The 26,815-nt window shown below is 26.9% G+C and overlaps 1 protein-coding gene across 3 annotated transcripts in view; it reads left to right on the forward strand.

The window, feature by feature from the left end:
* LOC136985422 (cell adhesion molecule Dscam1-like) overlaps positions 1–25,546 on the forward strand; it is a 108,251-nt gene extending 82,705 nt beyond the window's left edge. The window contains exons 19-25 of one of the 3 annotated variants that reach the window (XM_067282700.1): positions 19,834–20,019; positions 23,030–23,327; positions 24,145–24,317; positions 24,395–24,606; positions 24,821–24,902; positions 24,979–25,089; positions 25,249–25,546. In XM_067282700.1, the coding sequence (XP_067138801.1) occupies positions 19,834–20,019; positions 23,030–23,327; positions 24,145–24,317; positions 24,395–24,606; positions 24,821–24,902; positions 24,979–25,089; positions 25,249–25,280 (1,094 nt within the window). In that variant the 3' untranslated portion in view covers positions 25,281–25,546. Of the gene's footprint in view, positions 1–19,833; positions 20,020–23,029; positions 23,328–24,144; positions 24,318–24,394; positions 24,612–24,820; positions 24,903–24,978; positions 25,090–25,248 lie in introns of those variants that run through there. The other 2 variants (XM_067282701.1, XR_010882342.1) reach the window with 2 other exon arrangements.
* The last annotated feature ends 1,269 nt before the right edge of the window (positions 25,547–26,815 follow it).

A 26,815-nucleotide genomic window follows, 5' to 3' on the forward strand; every position in this document is an offset into this window, starting at 1 on the left:
TTTATGACATCAATTACTTGACAAAAGAATTTTCTTACAAGTGCTTAATTAATGACGAAACAGTCAAATTTATTGCTTAAATAATATTTAATTATCATTGTTAATAAATTGTTATATCTTTATTGTTTCACTAATTTTGAAATATAATTACTTTTAATTATAACAATTACAATAATGATATTATAATTATAAATCATTAAATTATCAATAATGTCCCCTTTTTTTAAATAAAACGACAGTTTGAAATGTATATTAAGTAACATTGTTTTATGCTTAAAAATACTTTTATAAAGTATGAAATTAGAAGATCTTACATAAAAATTTGTAAACATCAATACATAAAAATTTCTAAAAGAAAATTAATGTTGAAAATCTATATATATGTTATTTTATTTGTATGTAGCTTATATCTTTAAGAATATATTTTTAGATGTTTTTAAATTTAAAATTCTTTATTGGTTAAAATAATACTCTTTTGCTGTTTCTCTTACTGTTTAATCTTCTGCTCTTTGCAGAATTTATTATAAATTATTTTTATTTAAAAGTAATATTTTTATATTAATATAAACAATCAATTTTAGGAATAAAAACGTTGTAAAATATTGACAATGTTTGATCATTTTAAATTATTTAATTATGCTTTAAAAGATTATGTAGGCTTTTATAGAGATTATTAAAAAGAAGAAAATGATGATATCAAAAGTACGGTTTACTTCTGTTTTAGATTTTTTATTGATGAATTAATGTTAAGGATTAAATATTTTAGTAAGAAGAAATACTGTAGACTACGAATAACTCGAAGTGAAGAAATAGATAAAAATTGTTGGGTTAAAGAAATTTCGAGTTCGAAAACGAGCGTTATTTTAATGAGATTCGTAAATATCACCATACAAACAGTATTGTTGGACTTATCAATACATACATACATTAATTTTTGGATACGTATATGTATAAAATAACAAAATATTGTCACTATTAATGAAAAAATATGATACACGTACACGAATATCTTGTCGACGATTCATTACTTCTTGGTCAATAATGTTTTCGCCCGCCTCGAAAGTATCTTGTTTTATGAATGATGTAGTTTTTAGAAAGCCCCTTCAACATCGAGAGCTTTTCTGGCTTCCCTTCACCATTGGGGTGCTGAATATTTGTCATTGACGGAATTTACAGTATTTCTTCTTTATCATTATCGCTTATTTCTTGCGCCTGGTTCTTTACTTCAGCAATGATGTAGTCTTCAGTAAGCTAGGTTATTGTCAACGTCAACAAATCAACTAATTGCTGACCGAAACCAGCTTTTTTAAATCAATTTGGAATGATGCTTTGTGGAAGTTCATTCTTAACTTTATTAATTATTCCAATTTTATCCATTAAGTTTACTTCCAAACTCATGTGATTCATCTTCAATAACATGTAACAGCTTTCGTACAGTAAGCTGTTGCATGTTATTGAAGATGAATCACATGAGGAGTTTGGAAGTATATCATGAATGTTTGTATATCGTAATTTAATGTTTTAAATTCAATCTTTGATCTAGAGGTTGCCATCTAAAAGTTGTATTTGGTGATGAAAGTTGAATATTTTATAGATTTCAGAGTGGGAATCGTCAAATGTACAGTACACTGTAATTGTCGATAAAAAAATAATTTTGTCTGTTTTCGGCAATCATGAGAATGTCTAACTTTTTAGCCGGTTAAAAAAAGTTTTGACCTCATCAATACTTTCTTATTGTATAGGTACCATCTTGGCATTGCGGAAACACCGAGGCTCTAAAGATTTTCCAATTAATAACGATGGCAGTTTTCATTACGTGTCACGTTCGCTCCCAAAAGAAAAGTTGAACGTTCTTTGCTTTTTTCCATCCGTGACATGAATTAAGCTTTGAACACTATTGTTTTATCTGACAAACATTTAAAAAAAGAAGCCCGTTTCGGCTGTGTTGAAAACATCATCCGATCTATAATTCTGTACAATTTCTGTAAACTTTTCAACCACTTCGCGCAATCCTCTGCTCCTACTTTTGCACTTTCATTACAGTTTTTATTTATTTCCATATCTTTTCATAAATTTATCCAGCTACCCGTTGCTTGCTATGAATCCGTTATGTCTCAGCTGTTAACTTTTTTCTAAGATTTTTGTTTCTACACTGTTCAAATCACTTCAGCATGCACTTTTCACACTCACATTTACGTTTTCTTTTGTTCTATCTGATTCTTTTGTCCAGTGAAGCTTTCCAAAATCCTCTCCTTATTTTTCAGATACGTAGAGAGAGTACATAGCGAATGTCAAATTCTTTCGCAATTTCGGATTTTTTCGCTTATGCCTTCTTCCACGATCTTTATTAAGGAAACTTTTCTGCTATTGACAAAATCTTTAGTTTTTTCTTGTTTGCCATTTCAACCTATATAGGCCTATCAGGTAATCAGTTTGTTGACTATTTTCATTCCAAAGAAATTTGGAATGAAAATGAACAATACACTGAATAACAATGAATGAAAATGATCAATACATTGATTAACTGATTACAATCAGCGATGAAAGTGTTATCATACAATTCAAACTTTATAATGAAATTTATACAGTGTGAATGTTTGGTTTCAAATAAGGAGATACATATAGACAAAATAATTAATTTCATTGGCCAATAACTCATTATGTAGTCAAATCACATTTCTTTGTCACATTTTTATATTTTCAATCGAAAATAACGTAAAAACAACGGATTTAAACCTCTATTAATTAACTTGTATTTAAGAATAAGAGTCACTTTAAGAGTAGAAACATAGTTAAAATTTTTAATTTTATATCATATTGCATGATACAAAATTAAAAATTTTGATGAAATTGTCCGTCATTTTGAAAATGTAAAAGAAAAAGACAGAAAATTAGGTACAAAATGGATTTCAAATTTCGATTTAAAGAAATGTGACTTATCAAGAGTCTACTGTATGTTTGCTTTAAATGATTACTTATTTTAAAGATAATGTGAAATATTTGTCAGTAAATTATGCTGTTTTATTTGCGATTAAGTAAAAAGTTAAGATTTACTGTTTGCCTTTATAATACTGTCTCGTGCATTTAAAAATATCATTATAAAGCAGCATAGTTATATTTAGAAAAAGCAATAATTTAATTTATATTTTTTCTTTTTTCGTTATGGGCATTATTAATGTGCCCATAGCGAAAAGAGAAAAGATCGATAAGCCTGTCGTGGATTGCGCCATACCCATAATGGGACGATTGAATGGATGTAATAAAGGAATTTTTCGGAACAAATCACCCAAAACTTCCTGGGGTTTTTCGACCCGCTTAGACGGATCCCGGATCCCCAGAGCAGTAGAATAACACATTAACCACCTAGGCTAGGGATCTCCAGCATTTTTCTGAAAAGGGTCATGCAAACTGTAAAAAACAAGTACGTAAGAATTCAATGTAATTTAAGGTATTCAATGAATAACATTAAGATTTTTTATTTCCGAAAAACTAAGAACATAAATCAATGTGAAATTTACAACGGCTTTCTTGAAAGAATGTCATCAAAATTGGGAATAAATTTTGTGACAGCCAGTGTCAAAATCTCCAGTAGATTTTCTTTAGATACTGATGTTCGATATTTTTATGTTATACATTTCATTTTCAGAAACGTTTGTTCGCAAAGGTACAGTAGGTAGAAGCAAAAATAAAAAATATCCCCGTTGCAAACTTCTTAAAACTTTTACAAAACTTTTCCAAAAAAGAATTTTGTTAAAATTTAACAAACTCCCTTTTTTAAATAAGTTTTTATCAAAATTATTTATAGCATGCCCTATTAATTCTAGTTGACTTTTTAGCTTTGAACTACAGTGCGTTTAATAAAGTTAAGAATACTCAACATTTTATGAATAACTTGAAAGTTCTGGGAGTTATTATTACTGTCTGGGGGTTGTATCTTATTTCTTTCAGAAAGACACACTTGTACACTAACAGTTACGATTGTAAATAAATTAGAAGGCTAATTATTCATAAGAATATTATTATTTTTTTTTTTTTTTTAGCTTTCAATAATGAGAACACTCAAAAATTTAATTCATAAATATATATTTTTAACTTAATTTTAAAATATGTTTAACTGGGTATCTATGAAGCCACCTCATCTAATTACAGACATTTGTTATTGTTGGCACCAAAAATTGTCGTCTACTTCTATAACAAGGCATTGTTAATTCGGAAAGGGCAAAATACTTTCAGCGTTTGAAATGGGTGAAATAAGTGTTTTAAGTGAAGCAGGTGAGTCAATAAGATCTATCGCTAAAAGAACAGGAAGGTCAATTTGCTTGATCAGGAATTATGTGAAATTAGGCGAAGTTAAGAAGAGTCCTGGAAGGCCTCAAAACTTGCTTCTCGTAAGAACAATTTTCAGGGAAATTACGAATGGAACAAGAAATGTCTTAGAAATATTGCTGCAAAACCGGATAATGAAGTAAGCTTGGGGAGAGTTTGGAGTTCATGCTGCCAATCATCTCAAAAACACCAAAAGAAAGTCGGAGCCAAAGTTTACAGACAAGCACAAGGCCGCCAGACTAACTTGGGCCAGAAATCACTGGAGGAATGTAGTGTGGTCATATGAGAAGAAGTTCAATTTAGATGGGCCTAATAGATGCCAATATTATTGGCATGATTAAGAAAGGAGAGGAAAATATACTCCAAACGACAAACAGTTAGAGGTTCCGTGTCTAGTTTGGGCTGCCTTTCGAGAGCAAGAGAAAACAAATATTGTCTTTCCCTAAAGGATACCTGCAGCAGATAGAAATGCAGCTAGATTTTTTTGAGAAAGATTGAGGTGTCATCAATGACATTTGCAGCAAGATAACGCTTTCATCAATACCGCCGACATTATCTGGAAATGGTTTCTGGTCAACGGAGTTTAAGTAGAGATTGTCCAGTCATGTCACCGAATTTCAACCCCAAGGAGAATATTTAAGGACTTCTGGTCGGGACAGTCTAAGCAAATGGAAATCGAATGTTTTATCTTTATTGAACGCGCTGTAGTTTGAGAAAACATGCCAATATAAACAAGCTACATGGGTCGAATAAATATGCTTCGGGAGTCTTATTTTGGCCCGTGGGCCATAGGTTAGAGACCCCAGGCCTATATCATCCGGTCAGAAATGATTTAATGTTTATTAATTATTAAATACAATAGAAGTATTATGTGATGCCTAGACAAGAATGAAAGTTTAGAAGTCTCTTTCATATAAGTTTATATAATTCTTTAAGTTATGTCACTCGATATTTGATATTATACAATGTGTAGGATTTTGCCCTCTAGTGCTCTAGTGGACGAAACTACTGAACACTGATTCATCAACAGTCTGATCACTTGAATTTTCCGGATTTTCTTCACATGTCTAACACTTAATAGGGCCAGTTTTCCGTAGAAAATCCTTCGGAAGGCATCCCTTGGCAGATCGTCCTTGTGTTTTTTAAACTCTTTCCTCCCTTTGGGCGCTAAAAGGACTTTTTAAGCAAGCCCAATAAGGGTTTGGTCAGGCTGACAATAATTCACCGTATTATGAGAAACGAGGCCGATATATCCGGAAAGACCACTCCCGAAAAATTCCTGGGGTTTTACGACCCTTCTGGATTTGATCCCGGTCCTCCAGAACGCTTTGTCTGGATGACCGATCAATTAAGACAAGTCTGCCACCTTAATAGATTGTCCATCCTGCTGTCAAAATAAGTTTGACGGTACCTACGAGAAGGTACACTGAAATACTATTTACAGATGTACCAATTTACTTGGTATCAATAATAGACCTCTATAAGTGCAGCGAGCAGCTAGTCTGTTAACCGTCCTTTGTATTGCGTTAGTCCATCAATACAATACTTCTACAGTAGATTTCGACCACTGGATCAAAACCAAATATCGAAAACACATATATGACTGGAGTCCTAAATCGCGAGGCCTTAGACAAAAGCCTATGTTGCTTATGACTGAAATTACTGAGTAATTATATTATATTTAATCAATTTTTATGACTAAGCATTTTTGTCTGCAATAATTACATCCACTTTCTGTTCTTTCGAAGAATTTAAGAAATATAAAAGTAGCATACGTTGTCTTAAATCAATTATAATTATTTACGCTCTATTTAAGCGTAATTATAGCGTAAACAATTATAATTAATTTAAGACAGTATATTATTTTTAATAGTAAAAAGTAATTTTAAATATATTAAATATAAATCTTTGAAATGAAAAATTTCTTATAATTCTCATTAAATTCATTGTTTTCAAAACAAAGTTTGAATCTTCTTTTTTATGTTTGTTAAATCGTTGTGACATTAACGTGTCATTCTTCGCTTGTAGTAGATTGAAACCATTTTCCAGTGCGATTACCTCAGACATTGGAAAATTTAACTAGATATTGGACATGACAAGTCTTTGTAGACAATTGACGTCGTGCCAAAAGCCAACGGGTGATCTACATAGAGTCAATAACCAATTGAAAATCGTATGGAAAAAAATGTAAAAATTTGACTATAAAATATAAATAAAAATATTAAGTATATTACTAATTATAACTTTTCAATGTAGACAAAAATACGAAGATTTATGTTTAATATACAGGTATTTTATAATTACTTTTTAATATTAAAAGTAATACACTGTCTTAAATTAATTATAATTATTTACACTGTAATTATGCTTAAATAGTTTTTATAAATTTATTATAAATTTTGAGACATTATACGTGATTATCAATAATGAATTGTTTAAAATTAATTATAAATTCAACCTTTTAATCAAAAATTAATTTCATGAATTGTTACTAAAGAATCATTGTTATCTGCGAACAGAAAATTTAATGTTACAAAGTAATAATTTATCTAACATAAGAGAATAATTATATTATTCATGTATTTTAAGAATATAACAAAATTTTATTGAAGAATTTGTAATAACTTTCATTTCCACAAATGAGAGAGAATAAAAAATAATTTCTACAGTGGATAAAAGTGTCGTTTCTTGTGGCACATTCAGATCCAACAAAGACATTTTTTCAGCCAATTTGATATTTTTCTATAGTCTAACGATAAATAGGATGAGTCAAACGTTGTTTAATACGTTAAAATATCAAAGTGAATTGGGCAGGGAAATATTTGCATGATAGAAACAGGTTATGCCGTCTGGTTGACACACAAACGTTGCACCTGAGCATTATCATTAAATTCTATTAGTTTCTATTAAACAAAAATCCTCCCACTTCTTCGATTTCCTAAGGATGTTAGACAACTTTTGACTCCCCGGTGTATTTTGTTTATGGTATCTCTTTATAACTTCATAAACTGTGGAGCAAATACTCAAGAATATAAAATATAAATAGAAATGTGAACGAAACTGTGTGATACTTATTACTTACTCCTTAAATTTTAATTTTTTTTATGTGTACCATGCCATTTTCTCTTATAAGAATTCGAAAGAGATAAAATCACATATTCTATTAAGATTTAATATTTTTATACATTAAAAATATATTGAATTTGTTAGACATTATACTGTAATTTTTCTTTATGTATTAAACTGTAATTTTTCTTTATGTATTAAAAAAAGTCTTTCATCTGCACTTACTCGTTATAAATTAATTAAAACCAATTTTTCTTAAAGTTTTAGTTCTCTTTTATGTTATTTTTTATCAGTAGAAGGTATTACAAATTTAGTTTTATTCGGAAATAATTCATTAAAACTCAAAAAAGTTTTGAAATATACATTGTAAATGCTACATAATTCTTATCTAAGTAAGAGTTAATGAAAATAAAGTACTGGTGTCTGTATTTTAGATGAAAGATATGGATATTAGCTAAATGCTAAAATTGATGCTTAATAAGAATAATAAATTAATATGTAGAGTTAATTAGAAATTCATTAAATTTTATCTATATACAGTTCAATTTGATCAAACTTACTTAAGAATATAACAGAAATATTAACATGTATCTAAGTTATCAAATAAATCGTAAATTTTAATGAATTTTCAATGTGAATAGCTTGTTTGCATTGTTAAGATAAATTGCTTAATTATAATAAAAAGTTATATATATACTAAGTATTTTATACTAAACATTTATTTAATTTATTGAAGTTGTAAAAAATATTTTATTGTAAAGTTTATAACCAAATAAAATAATTTCTTGTGTAAAATCTTCCTAAGATGTATAATATTATATTTAACAGCATGCATTTTAATATAAAAGAATAAACGTATAAATTTTTCCAACCTATTTTCTCGAAATGAAATTTTTCGTATTACGTGTTAGGCTATACAAACTTTAAAGTGTAAGCAGTATTTTACAAGTTTTTTTCATTCGTCTGGATGTACAGCACTTTGAAATCCGGCAGGAGTTAAAAAAACTCCTTGTATATCGGTATTTCAATTAATGTTACTATTTTGACTCTTTAAACATACAAATTAGTCTTATTTCAAGTTCGTATGAGCATGTTTAAGAATTAAACTGAAAATACTAAGGAAGGTATTTTTAATATAAATATTTTTTATCTCTTATAAAATGACTCTATTAACTTTAAGATTAAATAAATAATAAAAGGTAAAACTAAAAAAGAGTTTTTTAAAATCTTATTTAAAGTAAATCATCTATTCTGCTTATTGTGCAGCATCCATTTTCAAATGCATTACTTATAAGAAATAATTACCTAATGCAGTTACATCGCAAAATCTTCAACTGTCTTTGTTAAAAATCTTACAATGTAACAAAAAAGATGTTACAAAATATATTAACAATCTATATTATATTTAAATAATAAGATCATGTATTTTGATGATATCATCAGAATACAATCTTCATCAAATAGTTCTGTTCACAATAGAGCCTATTCTATTATTTTCTCGTTTTTCCTGGATAAATGATATGTTAGAAGCATTATCTCTTTTGAAATTTTAATCTGTTCTTCTTTAAGATAATTATTTATTAAAAGAAAACTTTCAAAAAGAACTTATATAATGAATAGAATATATTTATAACTCAAATTCTCTACGAGTTTAAAGGATTCGATTAAACAACAAAAATAAAAAGAAAAATCCAGCAATGAGTTGCGTAACTTTCCCGGCTCTTATGAGGTTTTATTTTAAAAATAACATTTATATTATTATTCATAATAAATGAAATCTTTCGTGGCGCCATCTATTATGAGATTCTGTTATCAAAAAAGTTCTATATTATTAATTATTATAAAATGGCAAAAAGCTTAATTTTGAGGATAGAGATAAGTTTTATTTATTTATTTTTTAAATGTAAATGCGAAAACAAGTAAAATCTTCATTAAGAGTTGATCTCCTCTATCTCTCCACCCCTCGACCGTTCATCACCAAAATTTAATAGCATCAATGTTCCTTATACACAAGCTACCATGTCAAAATTCGTTTCTTAATCTTTGTTCCATCCTGAGATATTAAAGGAAATAGACGCAAACACATACACATATATAGAAATCTACGAAATTTTTTGTCGTTTTTATGACTTTTGGGTCAGCGGAACAAGACGTTGAAATTTAATACGATTCCAATACTTTTTCATTATGTTTTGGTACTCTGCAGTACATAACAACTGGAAAATCAAAAATCTGTTATATTTTTTATTATACGATACTTACCCTTTGACAATAATATTTCGTCCTATTATAATTTTTTAAAAGAATGATAAAGTTACAAATCTTTTTATAAATTTCTCGTTTTTTTCTTAAATAAATTGCTTTAAACAAATACTTTAAATAGCAAGTAAAATTTATTTTTAATAAAATTCAAAGTAAACCGTTCAGATTACAGAAATACTAATATAACACTTTTTAAGATGAATATGCTGATTTAAATACTGTACTATGAAATTAAACAGAATACGTTTGACGATTTAAATATCCTATTCGTTTTCAGTAGAGATTAAATTAATTAATTTGAAATGTTCATTATCTAAATAATATGAACGTTAAAAAATCATTACTTAGTAATGTCGCCCACTGTAAAATATAATACTGTATATAAATTATATTTATACACCTAACATATTGACTTAATGTTAAAATCAATATGTTATAGAATGCAGGGTCAGCTTGAAGATACCTCGGGTTTGTTTGTTATGTTACGGCAACGCAACGCTAGGACGATGCCTTCCTGGAGGTCTTTTTAAGAGTAACTAATCCCTATTCAGGAGTTATAGACATGGAAAAAACCCATAAAATTCCACGTGGCCAGCCCGTCTTAGCGAGGCACGAACCCACGTCCGAACTCCCAGTTTTAGGAGATGGTACCGCTTGACCACTGGTGGGCTGTTCGGAGAAAGAGCCGCAAAGGCTATAATCTCCATATGAAACCGCACTAAGAGGAAGAAGGCCACAGGTGGGCCAAGATACCACGTGGTCAGGTTGGTTTTTGCGCCCGATCATTTTTTTTTATTTCAAATTTTTAAGCTTTATAAATTTTACAACAGAGACATATCTAATAGAACATATTTTAAAATCTTATATAAAATTAAATTTAGACTTACACAGTTCATCCACCCAGGCCAGACATACCTGAGTGCCAGGTAATACGAAGGAATACGCATTAAACATGTTACATACAGTCAATTAGAATTGCATTTCCATTTAGAACACATGATCTATATTATTATTCTACAAATTATACAAGTGCAACATTGCACTCCAGCAAACGGGAAGTGTCACCATTATTTCTATTTCGCTTCAAAGATTTAATCGGCAATTTAAAATATTTACAGCATATTTTGAGTTGAAAGTTAGTCGTAATTTGCATATATTTTGAGAATAGTTGAATATTTATTAAATATTTTCCTAAATTACTTTCGTATTTATAGTTGTTTGAGATTAAAATTATTTCTGTTCCGGACGATAATAACGGCGGCATATATTAGGTTCCATTGTAGTGTGGTTCTATTTCATCTTTTAAAGTTTACTTTCTTAATTTATAAAGTAATTTTTAATTAAAATGTTCACATTCCATAATTTTTATCTCAATAATCTGTTTCGCATATGGCCAGCCAATCTACGCAATTAATTTTAAATTGTTCTTTGCTTTATAAACATATGGACGTCCATAAATTACGTAACGCTGATGTGGGTAGGTATGCAAATTATCATTATAACGGGGTGGGTATAAAAAGACGTTATGTAACGATAGGGTCTTAACCTTTGAGTAACAAAATGATTCATATTTGTTTCCGAAGAGTTGCATAGCTAACCTTGCTTTACAAATAATTAATAAAATACTGCAGCGTTCAGTACTCCGTGCTACGTTTTATTCCTTAGTACAATTAAGAGAGTCTCTCGAGAATATGTGTTATGTAATTCTGGAGTGGTATGTTTGATTTACGTAATTTACGGACGATCCGTATGCTGATCCATAAAGATCCTTATAATTATTTAATTCTTACGAAAACAAATATAATTCACATTGAAACACAAAAGAAATTTAATGTAGACTGTATCACATTCTGTGTGTATTAACGGCGTGATTGTGCTACTATGCAGGATGTTCTGTGAAAAAAATGGAAATATTTTTATACCATATTCAGAAGACTTTGGGATTCAAAATATCTTATAATCCTTCAAACGCATTGTTTCACCGCTAGAAACTGCATACTAGCTATACCTTAAGATGCAGCACTGATAAGCACTGCGGAATAGTTTCATTCTCGCGCTCTTCAGTTTCTTACTTTCAGAATCTTACGTTTTTACAAAAATGTAAGGCTCGCTTGCATTTCCTGGCATTTTAGTAAAGCACAGATGTTGAAACTACCCCTTAAGATTCAGCTCTGCAGCACTGCTAAGTGCTGCAGAGCTGAATCTTAATGGGAATCTAGTACGAACTTTAACTCCCTCTAGCACTGAAACAATACGTTTGAAGGGTTATGACGTTTTTGTATTTCCCAAGCTTCTAGAATACGCTGTAAAAATATTGCTACTTCCTCGCGAAACACTCTGTATATAAAAATATATTTTATTTTTGCTGATATGTAAATGTATATATTCTATATTTCTTATATCTGTCGGGCGCTATTAATTACTGTTAATATCATGATTGTCATCAATATGTTAAGTCTACCATCTTTTAAAAATAAAGAGCAATTAGAAAATGCTCTTTATACATGGAAACATTATTCTATTCTATTCAGATGTAAACGTGAAGTGGTTCGTCAATCGTTTGTCTTTTGCATCCACCCAACATGTAAACAAAAGCAAGATACCTCAATCATGTGATGGAATTTTTGACTTTGTTGGTCTGGTTATCCAATTTTAATAAAAGATTTCAAAGTGGAAAAGGTAAATAAAGAACGAAGAAGAGAAAACAGAGGGACTAAGACAAAGAAGACGATTCTTTCTGCATGCTCTGATCAATTAGATCAGAGAATATAGAAAAACCAGAACGACTATGAGCAGAATTTTTTAAAATAACTGTCGAGTCTAAGAAGACTTTTTCATATCCATCATGAATTTGGTCATACCACAAGAGATCGGCCATATGGTGAAGGACGGGAAAGACCTGTCTGGGTCAAACCATCGATGAAAAGAAGTTAGGATCCGGTCTAGTTTCAAATCTGATTTTGAGGTTTAGCTGATGTTTTTACCACACCAGCCAACCAGCCACTGAGATGGAAGATTCTGTTAATGCATCCGAACACGAGAACGACAAATACAATAGGAAATAGGAGAAATTAAAGTAAGGAAAACAGTTTCTCTTCTCGAAGATTAGTGATGTGTCACCGAAAAGTGACAACTATGCCCTCCATTGGACAAAGTTGTCATCTTCCTCTAAAGCAGAAAACCGATAAAACTGGAAAGAGGATAGCGAATCCACCGAGGGTCAATATTTCTTACAATTGAATCAATCGACCTCAGATTTCTACTTCCTTTCCTGCAGTAGCAAATTAAACACCCGAAGACACTAAATACTAAGTATCGTAGTCCCTTAGATATTCCATTTAATATGTAGAAATGAAATTTAATATACAATTATTTCCGTTGGGGTCATTTAGGCTTGGAAGTTCCAAGCAAGCAATTAGTTTGATAATAGAATAATTTCTCACTAGGGCCTGCATGTGGGAAATAATGATTTTGTCAGTGCTTACCTTGACATTCATAATTAAAATTATAATGTAAGATATTATGTATAATTGTGAATAAATTTATATATAATTGTATCTATTTTATAATAACACATGTATTTTGTGAACCTGTGGCATTTTCTGAGACGTCTACGCTTCATTTTGTAACAAATTTGCTAGAAAATATAAATATTGCAAATTAAAAACTAAATAAAATAATTCTATTCTATTTTTTAAATAATAACTTTTGATAAACATTTTTTTTTTCTTTTTAAAATATCTTTATCGTTTTAAATAAATTTAATTTATATTTGAAATCAAAGAATTTAATTTATCAAATCGTTATTAGAACAAACATAAATAAAAAGATTAATATTGTTTGATTTTCCTCTTAGAAATTAAATTGTTAATTAGCAAGTTATTGTTTTTTTTAACACAAGATCCTATTAGACTGATGTAACTGCAAAATTAAATTGCAGTTACTTAAGATAATAAATAAATAACATTAATAAAAAAAATTAACAGTATAAATTAATATTACATTAGATTAATAATTACCATTTACTTTGGAGCATTTTAATTTATACTATTAGAATATCAATTACAAATGTATAATATTCAATTTAAATCCTTCAATTATAAACTGATAAGAATATAAGTTTTTAAAATTCAATATTTAAAAGTAATATTAATAACTTTAATTTTTTATCACTTATTTATCCACATTTTAAAGCTTTTGATTAACGTTATAATTTCAAAATTTGAATGTAACCAGCAGATTTGTAAGTTAAATTTGCGTGGAATAATTTAAATAGCAACACGAATGTTTTGTCAATTATATAAAATTAAATTTTTATAAATTTTCTTATAAAATTTAATTTTTAAGCTGTTTTAATTTAATTAAATAAACATAATAACTTAACTTTACATAAATTATAGTCTATTTGTTATTCATTAACATCAATCAATTAATATTGTGTTGTTTTTTTGTTTGTAATTCTTTAAATTATTCATTTAAAGACTTATATCACTAAAATATTAATTATTATTTAACAGTTTAATTGGAAAACTGCCGCTTCTTTTAATTTAAATGAGCCGAAAGAATATTTAATGGAGAATATTGTTTGTTTAAAATTAATTAAACTTGAATTCGTAAAATATTTTTGTCTATTTAGTATGTCAAAACATTATTCAAATTTCTGTTTTCATTTACAGAAATTTGAGAATTTATCAGTAAATTTTTCTCACGTCGATACAAAATTTCCTAAAATATACAGGATTCCAATAACAAAACTATCAGGTGATCAGAAATTCTGAGATAAATATTTTCTACAAGATATAAATTACTTCAAGAAATGAATCGATAAAGGATTTCATCGTAGATATTCATTTAAAAATATTCTTGAATTTAAAAAAAAAGTTAAATTATTACTAATTAATTTTTTATTGTTATATTATTTATAATTAATGATATTAAAGATAAAAATTAAAGAGAATAACAATCCATAAAAGCAATACGTACAAACCAAATGAAAATTATTTCATGAGTTTTGTATTTTGAACGGAGTTATATTCACTCCCGTTCCTCTCCAGCTAAAATTAAAATGCATAAAAATTAAAATTTCTTTAATTAAATGAGAAACCAAACATACATGCATATGTCAAGTTAAAATGAATTTTCACAGCTACCATTTTGTTTATGTGTTGGTTTTGTGGAATATTCTCTTCAATCTTAGTAATTTACCAACTTCTTTTAGTTTATATATATATATATATATACAAGTATAAATCAATAATAAAATAAAGAACAAATTAAATTTTAAATATTAATATATTCTAAATTGATAATATAAATCGTAAGAAGAATTCTATTTTTGAACAATACGTTAATAAAATTTCGTATTTTAAGCTATTATCATTACTTTTAATTCACTTCATCTTATATTTTTATTTAATTTAACGAAAGAGGGTAAAAATACATCTGAAATAAAAAAATATTTTTTGAAATACTGTTGCTTTACGAGGTGTTTTCTTAATTGGTTTCGACGTTTGAACTTTAAACTCCTCTTCATTAAAGATAGAAGCAAGATTAAAGAGTTTAAATTCCTTATTTTTATATTTTTCCCCCTTACTACAATTTTAAATTGGTATTTATTTATTATAAAAAAATTATATAATATTTTTGTATTGATTGAGATTTATTCTAAAACTATAATAAAGTATTTCTGTTTTGAAAAAGGAGAGTTTTAATTCTATAAATCAATATACGGTACTAGAATAAAATTTAAAGTCACGTTATTAAGATTTTATTTTCCCGACTGTTAAGTATACATAACAATGGAAGGTATTGGAATCGTGTCAAATTTGATTCGAGTTTTTTTTTGCAAATCTTCATGCTTTCAGATCTTCTGAACCCAAAAAAGTCATAAAAACGGCGAAAAATTCCATGGATATGCATGCATATGTGTATGTTGGCGTCAATTTCCTTTAATATCTCAGGATAGGGTGAAGATTAAGAAACGAAATTTGTCACGGCATCTTGTGTGAAAGGGGTTTTAGTGCTATTATATTTTGAGGTGAAAGGTCAAAAGAGTGGGGAGATAGAGGGGGTCTTGTCATATCTCATGGAGGATAGGACTTAATGAAGACTTTATTCGTTATTAACATTTATACTTTGATATAAAATTCATTCCTACCGTCAACATTAAGCTTTTTGCCATTGTATAGTAATTAAAAATATAAAACTTTTATAATAAAATCTCATAACAGATGGCGCTACACACAATTTTATTTATTTTGCTTAATAACATAAAAGTTATTTTTAAACTAAAACTCATAACAGCCAGGAAAGTTACGCAACTCTCGTTGCTGGTTTTTTCAAATGTCTTGAAATTCGATATATGTTAACAAATGCTTAATTAAAAAAATAATATATTAAAAATTTGGAATTGATTTATTATAAAATTTCTTTTCTTTACATTTTATTAAAGAATATCGTAGAAAAGTTTTTATTTAATAGACTTAATAATCTGATACATTAAACATTTTTGTAAACTAGAACATAAAAATTAAATTCTTACAATTATTAAAACATAAATAAATGCGAAATTTTTATAAAATTGTAAAATTATTTTTAAAATTTTCACACGAGTTATTTAATAAAATTATATATAAACTAGTAACTACTTACCTATATGTATTTTATTACATAGAAGCAATTTATATGAACTTTAATAATTCGCAGGGAAATCATAAATGATGCTTGTTACTTTCATTTATAATAAAAGAGGCATTATTACAGATTACCTTAAAATTACAGCATGTAAGGAAAAACTAGCAACATATATAAATTAATAGATCTATAAAATTTGATATTTTAAATTAGTTTTATTTCAAAATGATTAGATTTTAAAATAATATGAAAGAGCGAAAATTTAATTTATAAAGTGAATTACAATTGATCATATTTATTCATATATAATTTATAGTTTTATATTAATTTTATATAAGTAAATTCACTTTGCATATGCTTTTCATTTAATAAATAGCATATTCAAATAAATCTTTTACTGAAGAAAATATTTTATAACATAATAAATTTATGTTTGTAATCCCTGTAAAACTTCAATAACTTATTTGCAATTTAAAAATATTGATTTTCTCTTAGAAATGTGTAAATGAATATGACAAATAATTCAGCCAGCAAATATATAATACAATTATCGAAAAAAACTTGAAGAGAATTTCTCGTCAATAATGTCCAATAATCGCCACAATTCGCGCTTTTGTGCTCTAATTTTGAGGAATAATTGAGAACTTTTCAGCCATAATTTCGAGCTCTAGACATATATTACTCTCCAATTTATATTTAATACCTAATAAAAAACAATCTACAGCTAAAGTATTATATATTCATTAAATTTAATTATAATTAATTAGCATCCTAATGAAACAGATCGATCAGAAACAATAATAAAACTTTATTATAGAAGAAAATATTTCCTTAAAATTTACTTTTACAAAATGACGAACGATGGTGCAACCAAGTTGTAGACTAAATTCCTGTGGATTTTCGCTAAATCCCTCTCACTATGTTTAAGTGATCTGTGAAGTACGATTCATAGATAAGGAACGTCAACTATATAAAATTTATGAAGTCTTATTTTCTGTCATCCAGAAGTATCTATATTTTCTAAGGGCAATTTCTAGAATCTATACGTCTTTGTGATAAAATTTAACTTTGTTAAATATATTCTTTTAGTAATACATTTTTTTTTTAAAATATAAAATATAAAAATTTTGTAAGTAATTTTGACATTAGAAATTAAACTTTATTATATAAAGTTTAAACAATGACAGAAACGGATGATGAATATCGCACATTTACATCATAATTCAAGAAAGTTATAAATTTAACAATGTGATTATATGGATGATATATTATGGTTGTCTTTTCGAACAATTTAAAATATAAATTGACAAAAGTTGACAAGCCGCAGCGTTAGCTTTTATTAGAAAACTGTCGCCCAGAAACTTATTATAATAATACTTGCTTATCGAAAGATCTGTGATGGAATTTTACAATATCAAATCAATGTCAACAGTGACAACTGAATCGTCATTTGTTACACTTGTTTGATATTGAAAATTTAAAATCTATAATCGAACATCGCATTACATACTTACTGATTCTAATATCCTTTATAAATCATTCAAAATTACAGGAAATAGTTTTAGTTCTTTTTAAATTCTCTTATATAATTTATGAAAAAATGTTTATTTTGTTTATCTTTAAGTTCTATAAAAGGGAAGTACATTTTCTTTTTTTCAATTTCTAATAAAATATTCCATTATAAAAAAAGGAAGAAAGGAGCTAGCTACACTTATTAATAGAAATGTATAAAAGTTCTAGTTTTAATATTTAAACACCTATATTATTAGATATTGATAGCCGTATTAATGTTTATAGTAAACAGTGATATAAATAAAATTATGTTGTAAATATATTTATATATTTTAAGTAACGGTGAGAATATTTAAGACTTACAAACAAATTTCATTTTAATGACAGTAATTTAAATTTTTCTCATTAAAATCATGAAATATTTGATTAGAAAGTGAAAAATTTAATACTAAAAATAGCATTATTCAAAAATAAATTATTCAAATTTTGTATAAAATTTTGTAAGCAAGTCGCTGAATTCTTTGGGTCCAATCCTGATCAAACTTGGAATAAGAATATTTCAAGTTTGATCAAGAATATTCAGTCAAACTTCGATTAAAGCGCTTTTCTAAATGGCAAAAGCACAATTAATATTTATAAACGGGCCATTCCCATAAATATTAAATAGAGAATCATTTAGTATCTGTAAATTATTAAATGTATGATTTACGTTACAAACAATACTAAATTATGTAATTTTCAAACATTTAAACTGAAACTTGTACGTAGACCTCACTACTACATAATATTCTTATTTGCAGTAATTCAATTTAACGCCATACTCGATTTAGTGCCAATTTCAAAGAGCAAAAAGTAGCACTTAATTGTAGTTTGATTCCATATTTCGAACATACAAACAAAACTAACGGAGAGATTGTTGACATTAGCTGCTCTTATGACAGGAAATGGCCTCGAATATATATATATATATATATATATATATATATATATATAAATTTATTTAAAAATTTAAACGTTATTTAAATTTCACAAAACAATAAAGTTTTATATAAACGAAAACTTATTTCTCTTATATATTTTATGGGAATTTTGAATAAAGAATTATCTGTATAAAATTACTGCTTAGTTTATTGTAAAGCATATAGTCATTTTAACAATTTAAATACGATCAATGTTTATAATGTCATAAAACTAACTCATTCAATCTATAAAACTATCGTTTAAAACTTTACGTAGTCACTACATATTTAAATTTATTGCAAGTAGAAATAAAGACAATTTTATAACAGTGTCAGAATAAATTTAACATGTTTTCCCTTGTAGTAAAAATATTATTGGTATATTTAATCAAAATTTGGATTTATAATGTATTTAATATGTTTAAACTAAATATTTATATTGCAAACGTTAAGCTATATTGAACCATGAATGATGTATATGACTAAAAATATCCTATAAGTTTTATATTTTATAGAAATTTACGTACAAAAATCAGCTAACCGTTATAAAGACTAAATTTCTGTTATATTCAAATACTTTATTGCTTACAACTTCATAAAAATTGCTCTTCTTGTTTAGTATATAAGCTACGACACTTTTACACACCTTTACAAACTGTTTGACAGAAATTCATAATGTATAAAACCAATATATATATATAAACTAATTTATTTTATAAGACCGTACGTATAAAATAATTTATGGCAGTGATATTAAAAAAATGTGCCATATGGATATAAGTATAGTATATTTAATAAGTTTGTAGAGTTACTTTTATAACGATAATGGTAATTTCATTATTATAATAGCAGCATTTACATAACTAAATTTTAATTTTGCATGTACAGTATTTATGCCTTTAATTTTATATAGACCTATAAAAAAGATTTATAATAAAAATATTAAAAGTCGGTGAATGATATTATATAAATTCGATATTAAAAGAAAAGGAGTATAGAAAATTTCACTTGTTTTTATTTTCACTTGAAGAATTTATTTTCGTCAATATATTGAAAGTTGTTGGTCGTATTCCAGGTGTTTTTTTATATTATCGAAAAGAATACGGTGAATGGAAAGAAATAGAAGTTCGAAGTGAACAAGACAGTTTCATGTTTGAAAATTTAAATTGTGGTATGAGATACGAATTTTATTTAACTCCATTCAACGACGTGGGAAAAGGAGAAAAGAGCGATATAATATTTGGACGTACCACAGGAAGAGGTTAGTATAATTGATTAAAATTCAAATAAATGTTTACATTAAAGTAGTTACATTCCCTTTTAAAATTCAATATTATCTAGAAAGTTCAATTTATAATTTATTATTTAAACAAAAATGGAAATATAAAGAATAAAAGGAATTTTTGTGATTCTAAAATAATTCAATAAATCTAAGTTTTGTTCGCCTTGGGCTTTTCAAATTTGAAGTAACTTTAGAAAAGAATGAAAAACCTTCTGCAAAGCGTTTCCCCAAGGATCTCATTACACAACTAGGGAGAAATTTCAGTATTACATTCTCTTGTATATAAGCTTTCTTTAAAGGAGCTGATCGTACTGTATACTTTGCTTGCAAAGCACTTAAATAAGCAAGATTTACAACCTCAAAGGTAGTTTTCAATGATTTACCATTTTCACAAAAGCCAATTCACAATTTTTTACCTTTAGATATAACAATCGATAACTTCGATAAAAATTCTCTGGAATGTATGTATATTGCATAATTCGTATTCTGTGATCAGAAACACGTAAAGAAATTTGTATCGACATTTCCTCTTTCCTAATATATATACATACATACTTCAGTAGATGCATTTATATTAGAAATTCTATTTAATTCATATATATTAAATGAAAACGGTTTATTTTCTAGAAGTAATAGATTTATCGTAATAGGTTGTTGAAGTTTGTTTCCACTCAATTTAACATTTATAGGAGCATGATTCATTAATGAGCAACCGTTAAAATCAATTTAGACGTTTCATAAATTCATAACAAGTTCAATAAAACATTTCATGCTTGTTGTCAAAATTCAATCTTTAAAATTTCATAATTAACTTAATTATCGAATAATATTTTATAAATTCAGAAAAAATTAAATATAATATTTACATTTGTATTATAAATATTTGTTATAAATTATAAAACTTAGATTTATAATTAAAATAAGTTTAAAAATTAATTAATTAAAAAATATATATATGTGTATATATATATATTTTTCTTGTCTTGAAAAAATTACGTTTTATATAAAAAAAAATATTAAAAGTGAAAACTAATGCTTTCTTATAGCAAATAGATATCATTAATCTATTTTTAAAATAAGTTTTTACATTACTGAAATAATATCGCATAAGAAAGTTATATTTTATAGTTTAAATCATATTTATAAGCATTATAAAATATATATTATAGCTTTAATGATTTAAAAGAAAAGTTAAAGATACATTTGCCTATAATATTAAATAGTAAACCTTCAGATACTGTAACCTAACAGATAATCTATACATTAAAAATGTAATATGAATCCTGCTATCAATACAATCTTTATGAACAAAGTTTTAATGAAATTTACACGTAAAATACAATATTAAGAAAGCAGTTTGTATTTAAATTGTTTAGAAACAAGATATTGATGAATACATTTCGAATGCAGATCTAATTATATCTTTATTAACCAATTTGTTATAAAGATATGAAAAGAATAGAATTCGTTAACCGACTCTATCATTAAAGAGCAGAGTTAAGGTATAAATGTTTCCTTGTTCAAACTGCAACGATGATGACATATTCGACGAAATTCAGCTATTGAGTTACCTCATAACAAACCGTAAATCGTGTTATATACCCTGTAATTATGTTTCTAATCAGTAATAAAGAGATAATGGTTGTGGTTTCTGCATCGACGTCGACGTAAAACGTTGATTCAGAAACTAAACCAGAATTAGTTACATACGTAGACTGAACACATTCTCAGAGATAATTTTACTAAAATCCCTCAGGAACTATAAACATTTAAGATAGATAATGCATATTGACTCATTCGGAAGCAGAAACTAATACAAAAGTTAATGAAGTTTATAGTTATTAGATATTTGACTGCGTTGGAAGTTTGACCTTATGTTTCATGGTCGAAATCCGATTTCAATCGTAAAGTTTAAGAGTTATGAAAACTTAGGTGACAATTGATTTATGAAGTGTAACTAAGTCTTTCCAAAGATAATTCTCTTATACCTCGAAGATTATATATAAGTATTTTCTGCTGCTCCAACAATAATTACTTGGCAAAACTATTGAAGTAGAACTTTATTTAAATAAACGGATTTTAATTTATTTAAATAATTATTTACTATTTCAATTAAATTGAAATAAATATTTTGGTAGATTAATAATTAAAATAAATATTTTTATTGTCATTAACTGACAGCATTTAATCCAGGGGTTCCCAACCCGGTCTTAGCCATCCCCGGAAATCAATCGATTCATCTGGGAATTGGTAAATTATTATGAAAATTTGAGAGTTAGTCAACACGTTTATTTTTATTATATTTAAAAATGTAATGAAAACATGTTTCTATGGCTTTAAATTTTAATAAAATAAAAGATATTAAAATTTATTTTCTTTAATTAAAAGATGCTATTAATTCTAATTCGATTTTTTTAAAATTTTATCCAATTTACAAATTTATTCTTATTTTTGCAATCAGTACAAAGAATCAACAAGAAGGAATAGCTTGGAAGCTCTTGATCTAGTCAATTATTATATGATACATGAGTAATTAAAGTTAAAAATTAATTAATATTTTTAATTGTTGTAAATAATTTATGTATTCTACTTATTTACCTCTTTGTTAAGTAATTAATCTGTTATTAACAATAACAGAATAATTTATTTTCTAATTGTTATTGTTACTAATTAATTGATTATATTATATTATACAGATTAGGCGCCCTTTTCGATTGTGATCTAATAATTCAATTGAATATCGAAACTTAAATGATTACAATTAAATAAATGTAACAACACTAAAATCTTATCTAACTACTGTAATGAATTAATTAATAATAAACAACAAAATTATTTATAATTATATGAATTTAAATATTAAGTAAATAATTTATAAATAATTTTTGCTCTGGTAAAACATTTAAAAATCAATACTTGTTTATTTCTTATTTGCTCTTTTTACTTTCTGTTAACTTCTTTATTTCTTTCTATTTTATTTTTATTACAGCACCAGAAGCACCCGAAAGAGAGAATCTTTTACAATTTAATTCAACTTCGATATCGATAAGGTTGGATAGTTGGAAAAACGGCGGATGTCCTATTAAATTCTTTGAAATCCGTTACAAACAGCAAAAAGAAAAACAATGGTATAAGAAATTCGATAGAGTTAACGCTAACGAAAAAGTATTCTTAATAAAAAGATTAAACTATGGTACATCGTACCAATTGCAAGTTACAGCTCACAACGAAGCTGGATCAACACAAGCAGAATATACATTCTCGACACCGCCACAAACAAAAGGCAAGTTATTTTTAATTAATTTTATGCTAATAAGTATCTTACAGCGATGTGGTTACTTTAACGGTCATCACTTTTTGGTGAGGGTAAAAGTACCAATTTAATTGAGCTTAAAACTGACAAGTAGATAACGAGACGAAGGAAAATTTATAAAATTTATTTTTAGTTTCTTTAGAAAGTTTCTTCTTCAATACAGTTTTTATAAGACGTTGGAGATCTTCTGTTTTTTACATTAAAATCACTACAAAATAATTACACACTTTGTTAAGCTTCCTGGGAAAAAAAACTAATAATAACTAACGTTGCAATATTTAAAGTGTGTCGTAATTATTTAAATTTTGCATTATTTATTTTACGTTTTAAACATTAAAGTATTCAAATGTAAACTATTTTAATATTTATTTCCTATATTAGGAAATAAATATTAAAATAATAAAAATATTTTATACTCATTTCCATAATTTAAATGCTTGATAATATTACGATTATTGACTGCAATTTGAAAAAATTGCAGCCCAATAATCGAACTTCCGGTCTAGACCGGAAGTCACATGATTTCGATTCAAAAATTTCCCCTAGAACAGAGTTATATAGGTGACGGCATGACCCTGTTGTTATCGGGAAAAGCACGATGTACAAGCGCAGAGACACTACTAATTTGAGATCGAGAGCATATATTTTAATTTATATAATATAATTAATAAATAAAATATATTTTTAAAATTAATGTTTAATTATAATCAAATAAAATTACGTTAAAATGTTTTTAACGCATAAAAATATATAAAAATAATTTATCAGTTGCCTTTTTTATTTACAGAAAGGAATTATCCGGATAGTGTTCTTTTAAGTAACGAGAGATCACCGTTTTACTTGGAATTAGAAGTTATCTTACCAGTATCATTATCTATAGTCGTTGTTCTTGCAGTATTAGTACTTGTTTGTATCATTATGAGAAAACGTACACCTTCAGAAAGTACACACAGCGGTCTTTATGGTCAGATTTGTTTTATTTTAAGATTTTGTAATCTTACGAATTTTAGACATTAATGAGATGGAAGATATGCATTACAGGAAGTTCCACTTACGAAAACAGAAAAGTTCGAGGTGGACAAGAAGCCATGCTATTGGCAGAATTAGAAAAAGCAACAAATCAGAGATCAGTTGGTAGGAGCGAACCTACGTATTATCCAAGCCCTTATGCAACGACACACTTAGCTGAAAGTGGAGAGAGAAAATTGGTGGATGCAAATTGCAGTGATGTAAGGGAAGACTCGATTATAAATGTTACGTAAGATTTTAAAAAAAACCTTTCTTTTCAGTATACAGTTCGCTATTTTTAGAAGAATTCCTACTTAAAAGTTATCTATTCTTCTAGATTTTATATCCTTTTTATAATTAATAATACTCTAATCTAATCAATATAAACATTTATTATATTTCATTCTCAATTTTTACCTCTTATTAATGGCATTATTAAAAATTAGAATCGTATTTTAGATATTTGAGGAACCGCAATACGCGACTGTAAAACGTACTCCAAGACCTCCAAAGTCAGATGTTCATATTTATCATTATCCAGGTAATTATAATTTATACAGAATATTATTTAAATAATATCTACGTCTGTAATTATTTATTTATTTTTTTATATTTAGTTCATAATCCTGTAGATTTAGCAATGTTGGATGATGCAGACGAAACTTCTTCTCATTGGGGTGGGCATTCTAGAAGTAGATCAGAATATCGAGAGCATTCTGGAAGATCGGGTACACCAAACTTTTATTTATTATAAAAAATGGCGAGTAGTTATGTTAAATTCAGATTAGTTAAGTCTTTTTTTTTTCTTTTCCTGTCATTATTTTTGAGTTAATGTCACCGTTTAACGTGCGATATTTAAATAATATCATTTTTTCTTTTTGTTTCAGGAAGACACAGTGCAAGACTTGCCTCGCAGTAATCGATATACAAGAAAATAAAATAATAATAATAAAAAAAATCAACCGTGCGGAATACAGAGTTATATCATTTCTGTCATTTCAAAGGATCAAATGTCGTGTCTTTCTTAAAGGGACATCCCAAAAGTTTATTGAAAGAGTTGTTTTGTTTTGTTATATAAAACAATCCAAAATAAAATTCAGGGATTTGTAATATGAAGTTTATTATTGTGAAAGTTGAAATAGTTCTGTACATAATTGTAATGTATTACATGATTTATTAATGAAATTGAAATTGTGTTCTCTTTCTTTACCTGAACAATACACATTACAAATTGTTACACTTCAATTAAAAAAAAATTTTAATACACAAGGTGGTTCAAAGTTAGTTAACAATTATAAAAACTAAATTACTGTCTTATTCAAATACTTATTATAGTTAAAGCGCCAATAACGGTCAACTCCTAACGACGGCCATTTTTTATATTCCCGCCGGTGGCCGTTGTTCGTAGGTTTGGATGTACTTACAAATGGAAAAATAGTATAACTTCCATTAGTTTTGTCAAGAAAAAACGTGTTGCTTTAACTCAGTTTACGATTTATATTCGCAAGTTTATCTGGGTTAACTGTTAAAAATACAGTTAACTGACCTTTTTTTATAACGTGCAAAATTGTTCGAACTATATTAAGTACTTAAATATGTGAAAAATGATGCGAAATTCTATAAAAATTTCGCTAATCTGATGCTCAGTTCGCTTGTGTACTATACATAATACTAAATGAATCCAATAAAAATGCCATAGTATATATAAATATATTTTTCAGAGTTAATATGATTAAAATATAAAAATAAATATGCTTAAATCACAAATTCATAATAAAAAACTATGGATTTTTAATATTAAAGTAAATATTTTAAAAAAATTACTTGCGCTGTTTTCTGCTGGAGAGGTTTAAGGCAAACTACACTACTTGTGCTGCCATCTGGCAATAGAAAACTTAATTAAAACTGTAATTAAATTTTCACAATTAAGTTTTTTCAGAAATAATATGAAGAAAAATTGCTTTAAACCATAAGAATTATAAAAGAAAAACTAAATTAAATGTAATTATTTAATGAATTAATAGATTTTAAGATGTTCTCAGAATGTGTTTAATATTTTTATTTCATTAATAATTAAGAAAAAAAAAAAAAAAAGGAAATATTTTACGGGAAATAGAGCTTCGTTGATTATTATATGAAATGTAATGATAGAAGGTTTCATATATTTAATAACGTAATTTTGATAATAGAGAAGTCAGTCTATCATCACTGCACTTTGCAACCCGAAACTATTAGTAAATTGTGATATAATTCCTATCCACCTATCCACGGTTGATATACGTAAGTTACATGATAAACATAGAGCAATTAATAATTTGTTAGATTATATTACGATACCAATTTGATATATTATTTTACATCAATTACCAGTGCAAAAATTGAAGTTTTCTGTATTTAAATTAAACGAAACTAAATTAATAGCTTCGAATATTTTCATATAAACTATAAATTTAA

The sequence above is a fragment of the Centruroides vittatus genome, unplaced genomic scaffold, assembly GCF_030686945.1.
Source record: "Centruroides vittatus isolate TY-2023 unplaced genomic scaffold, ASM3068694v2 contig_970, whole genome shotgun sequence".
Lineage (NCBI taxonomy): Eukaryota > Metazoa > Arthropoda > Arachnida > Scorpiones > Buthidae > Centruroides > Centruroides vittatus.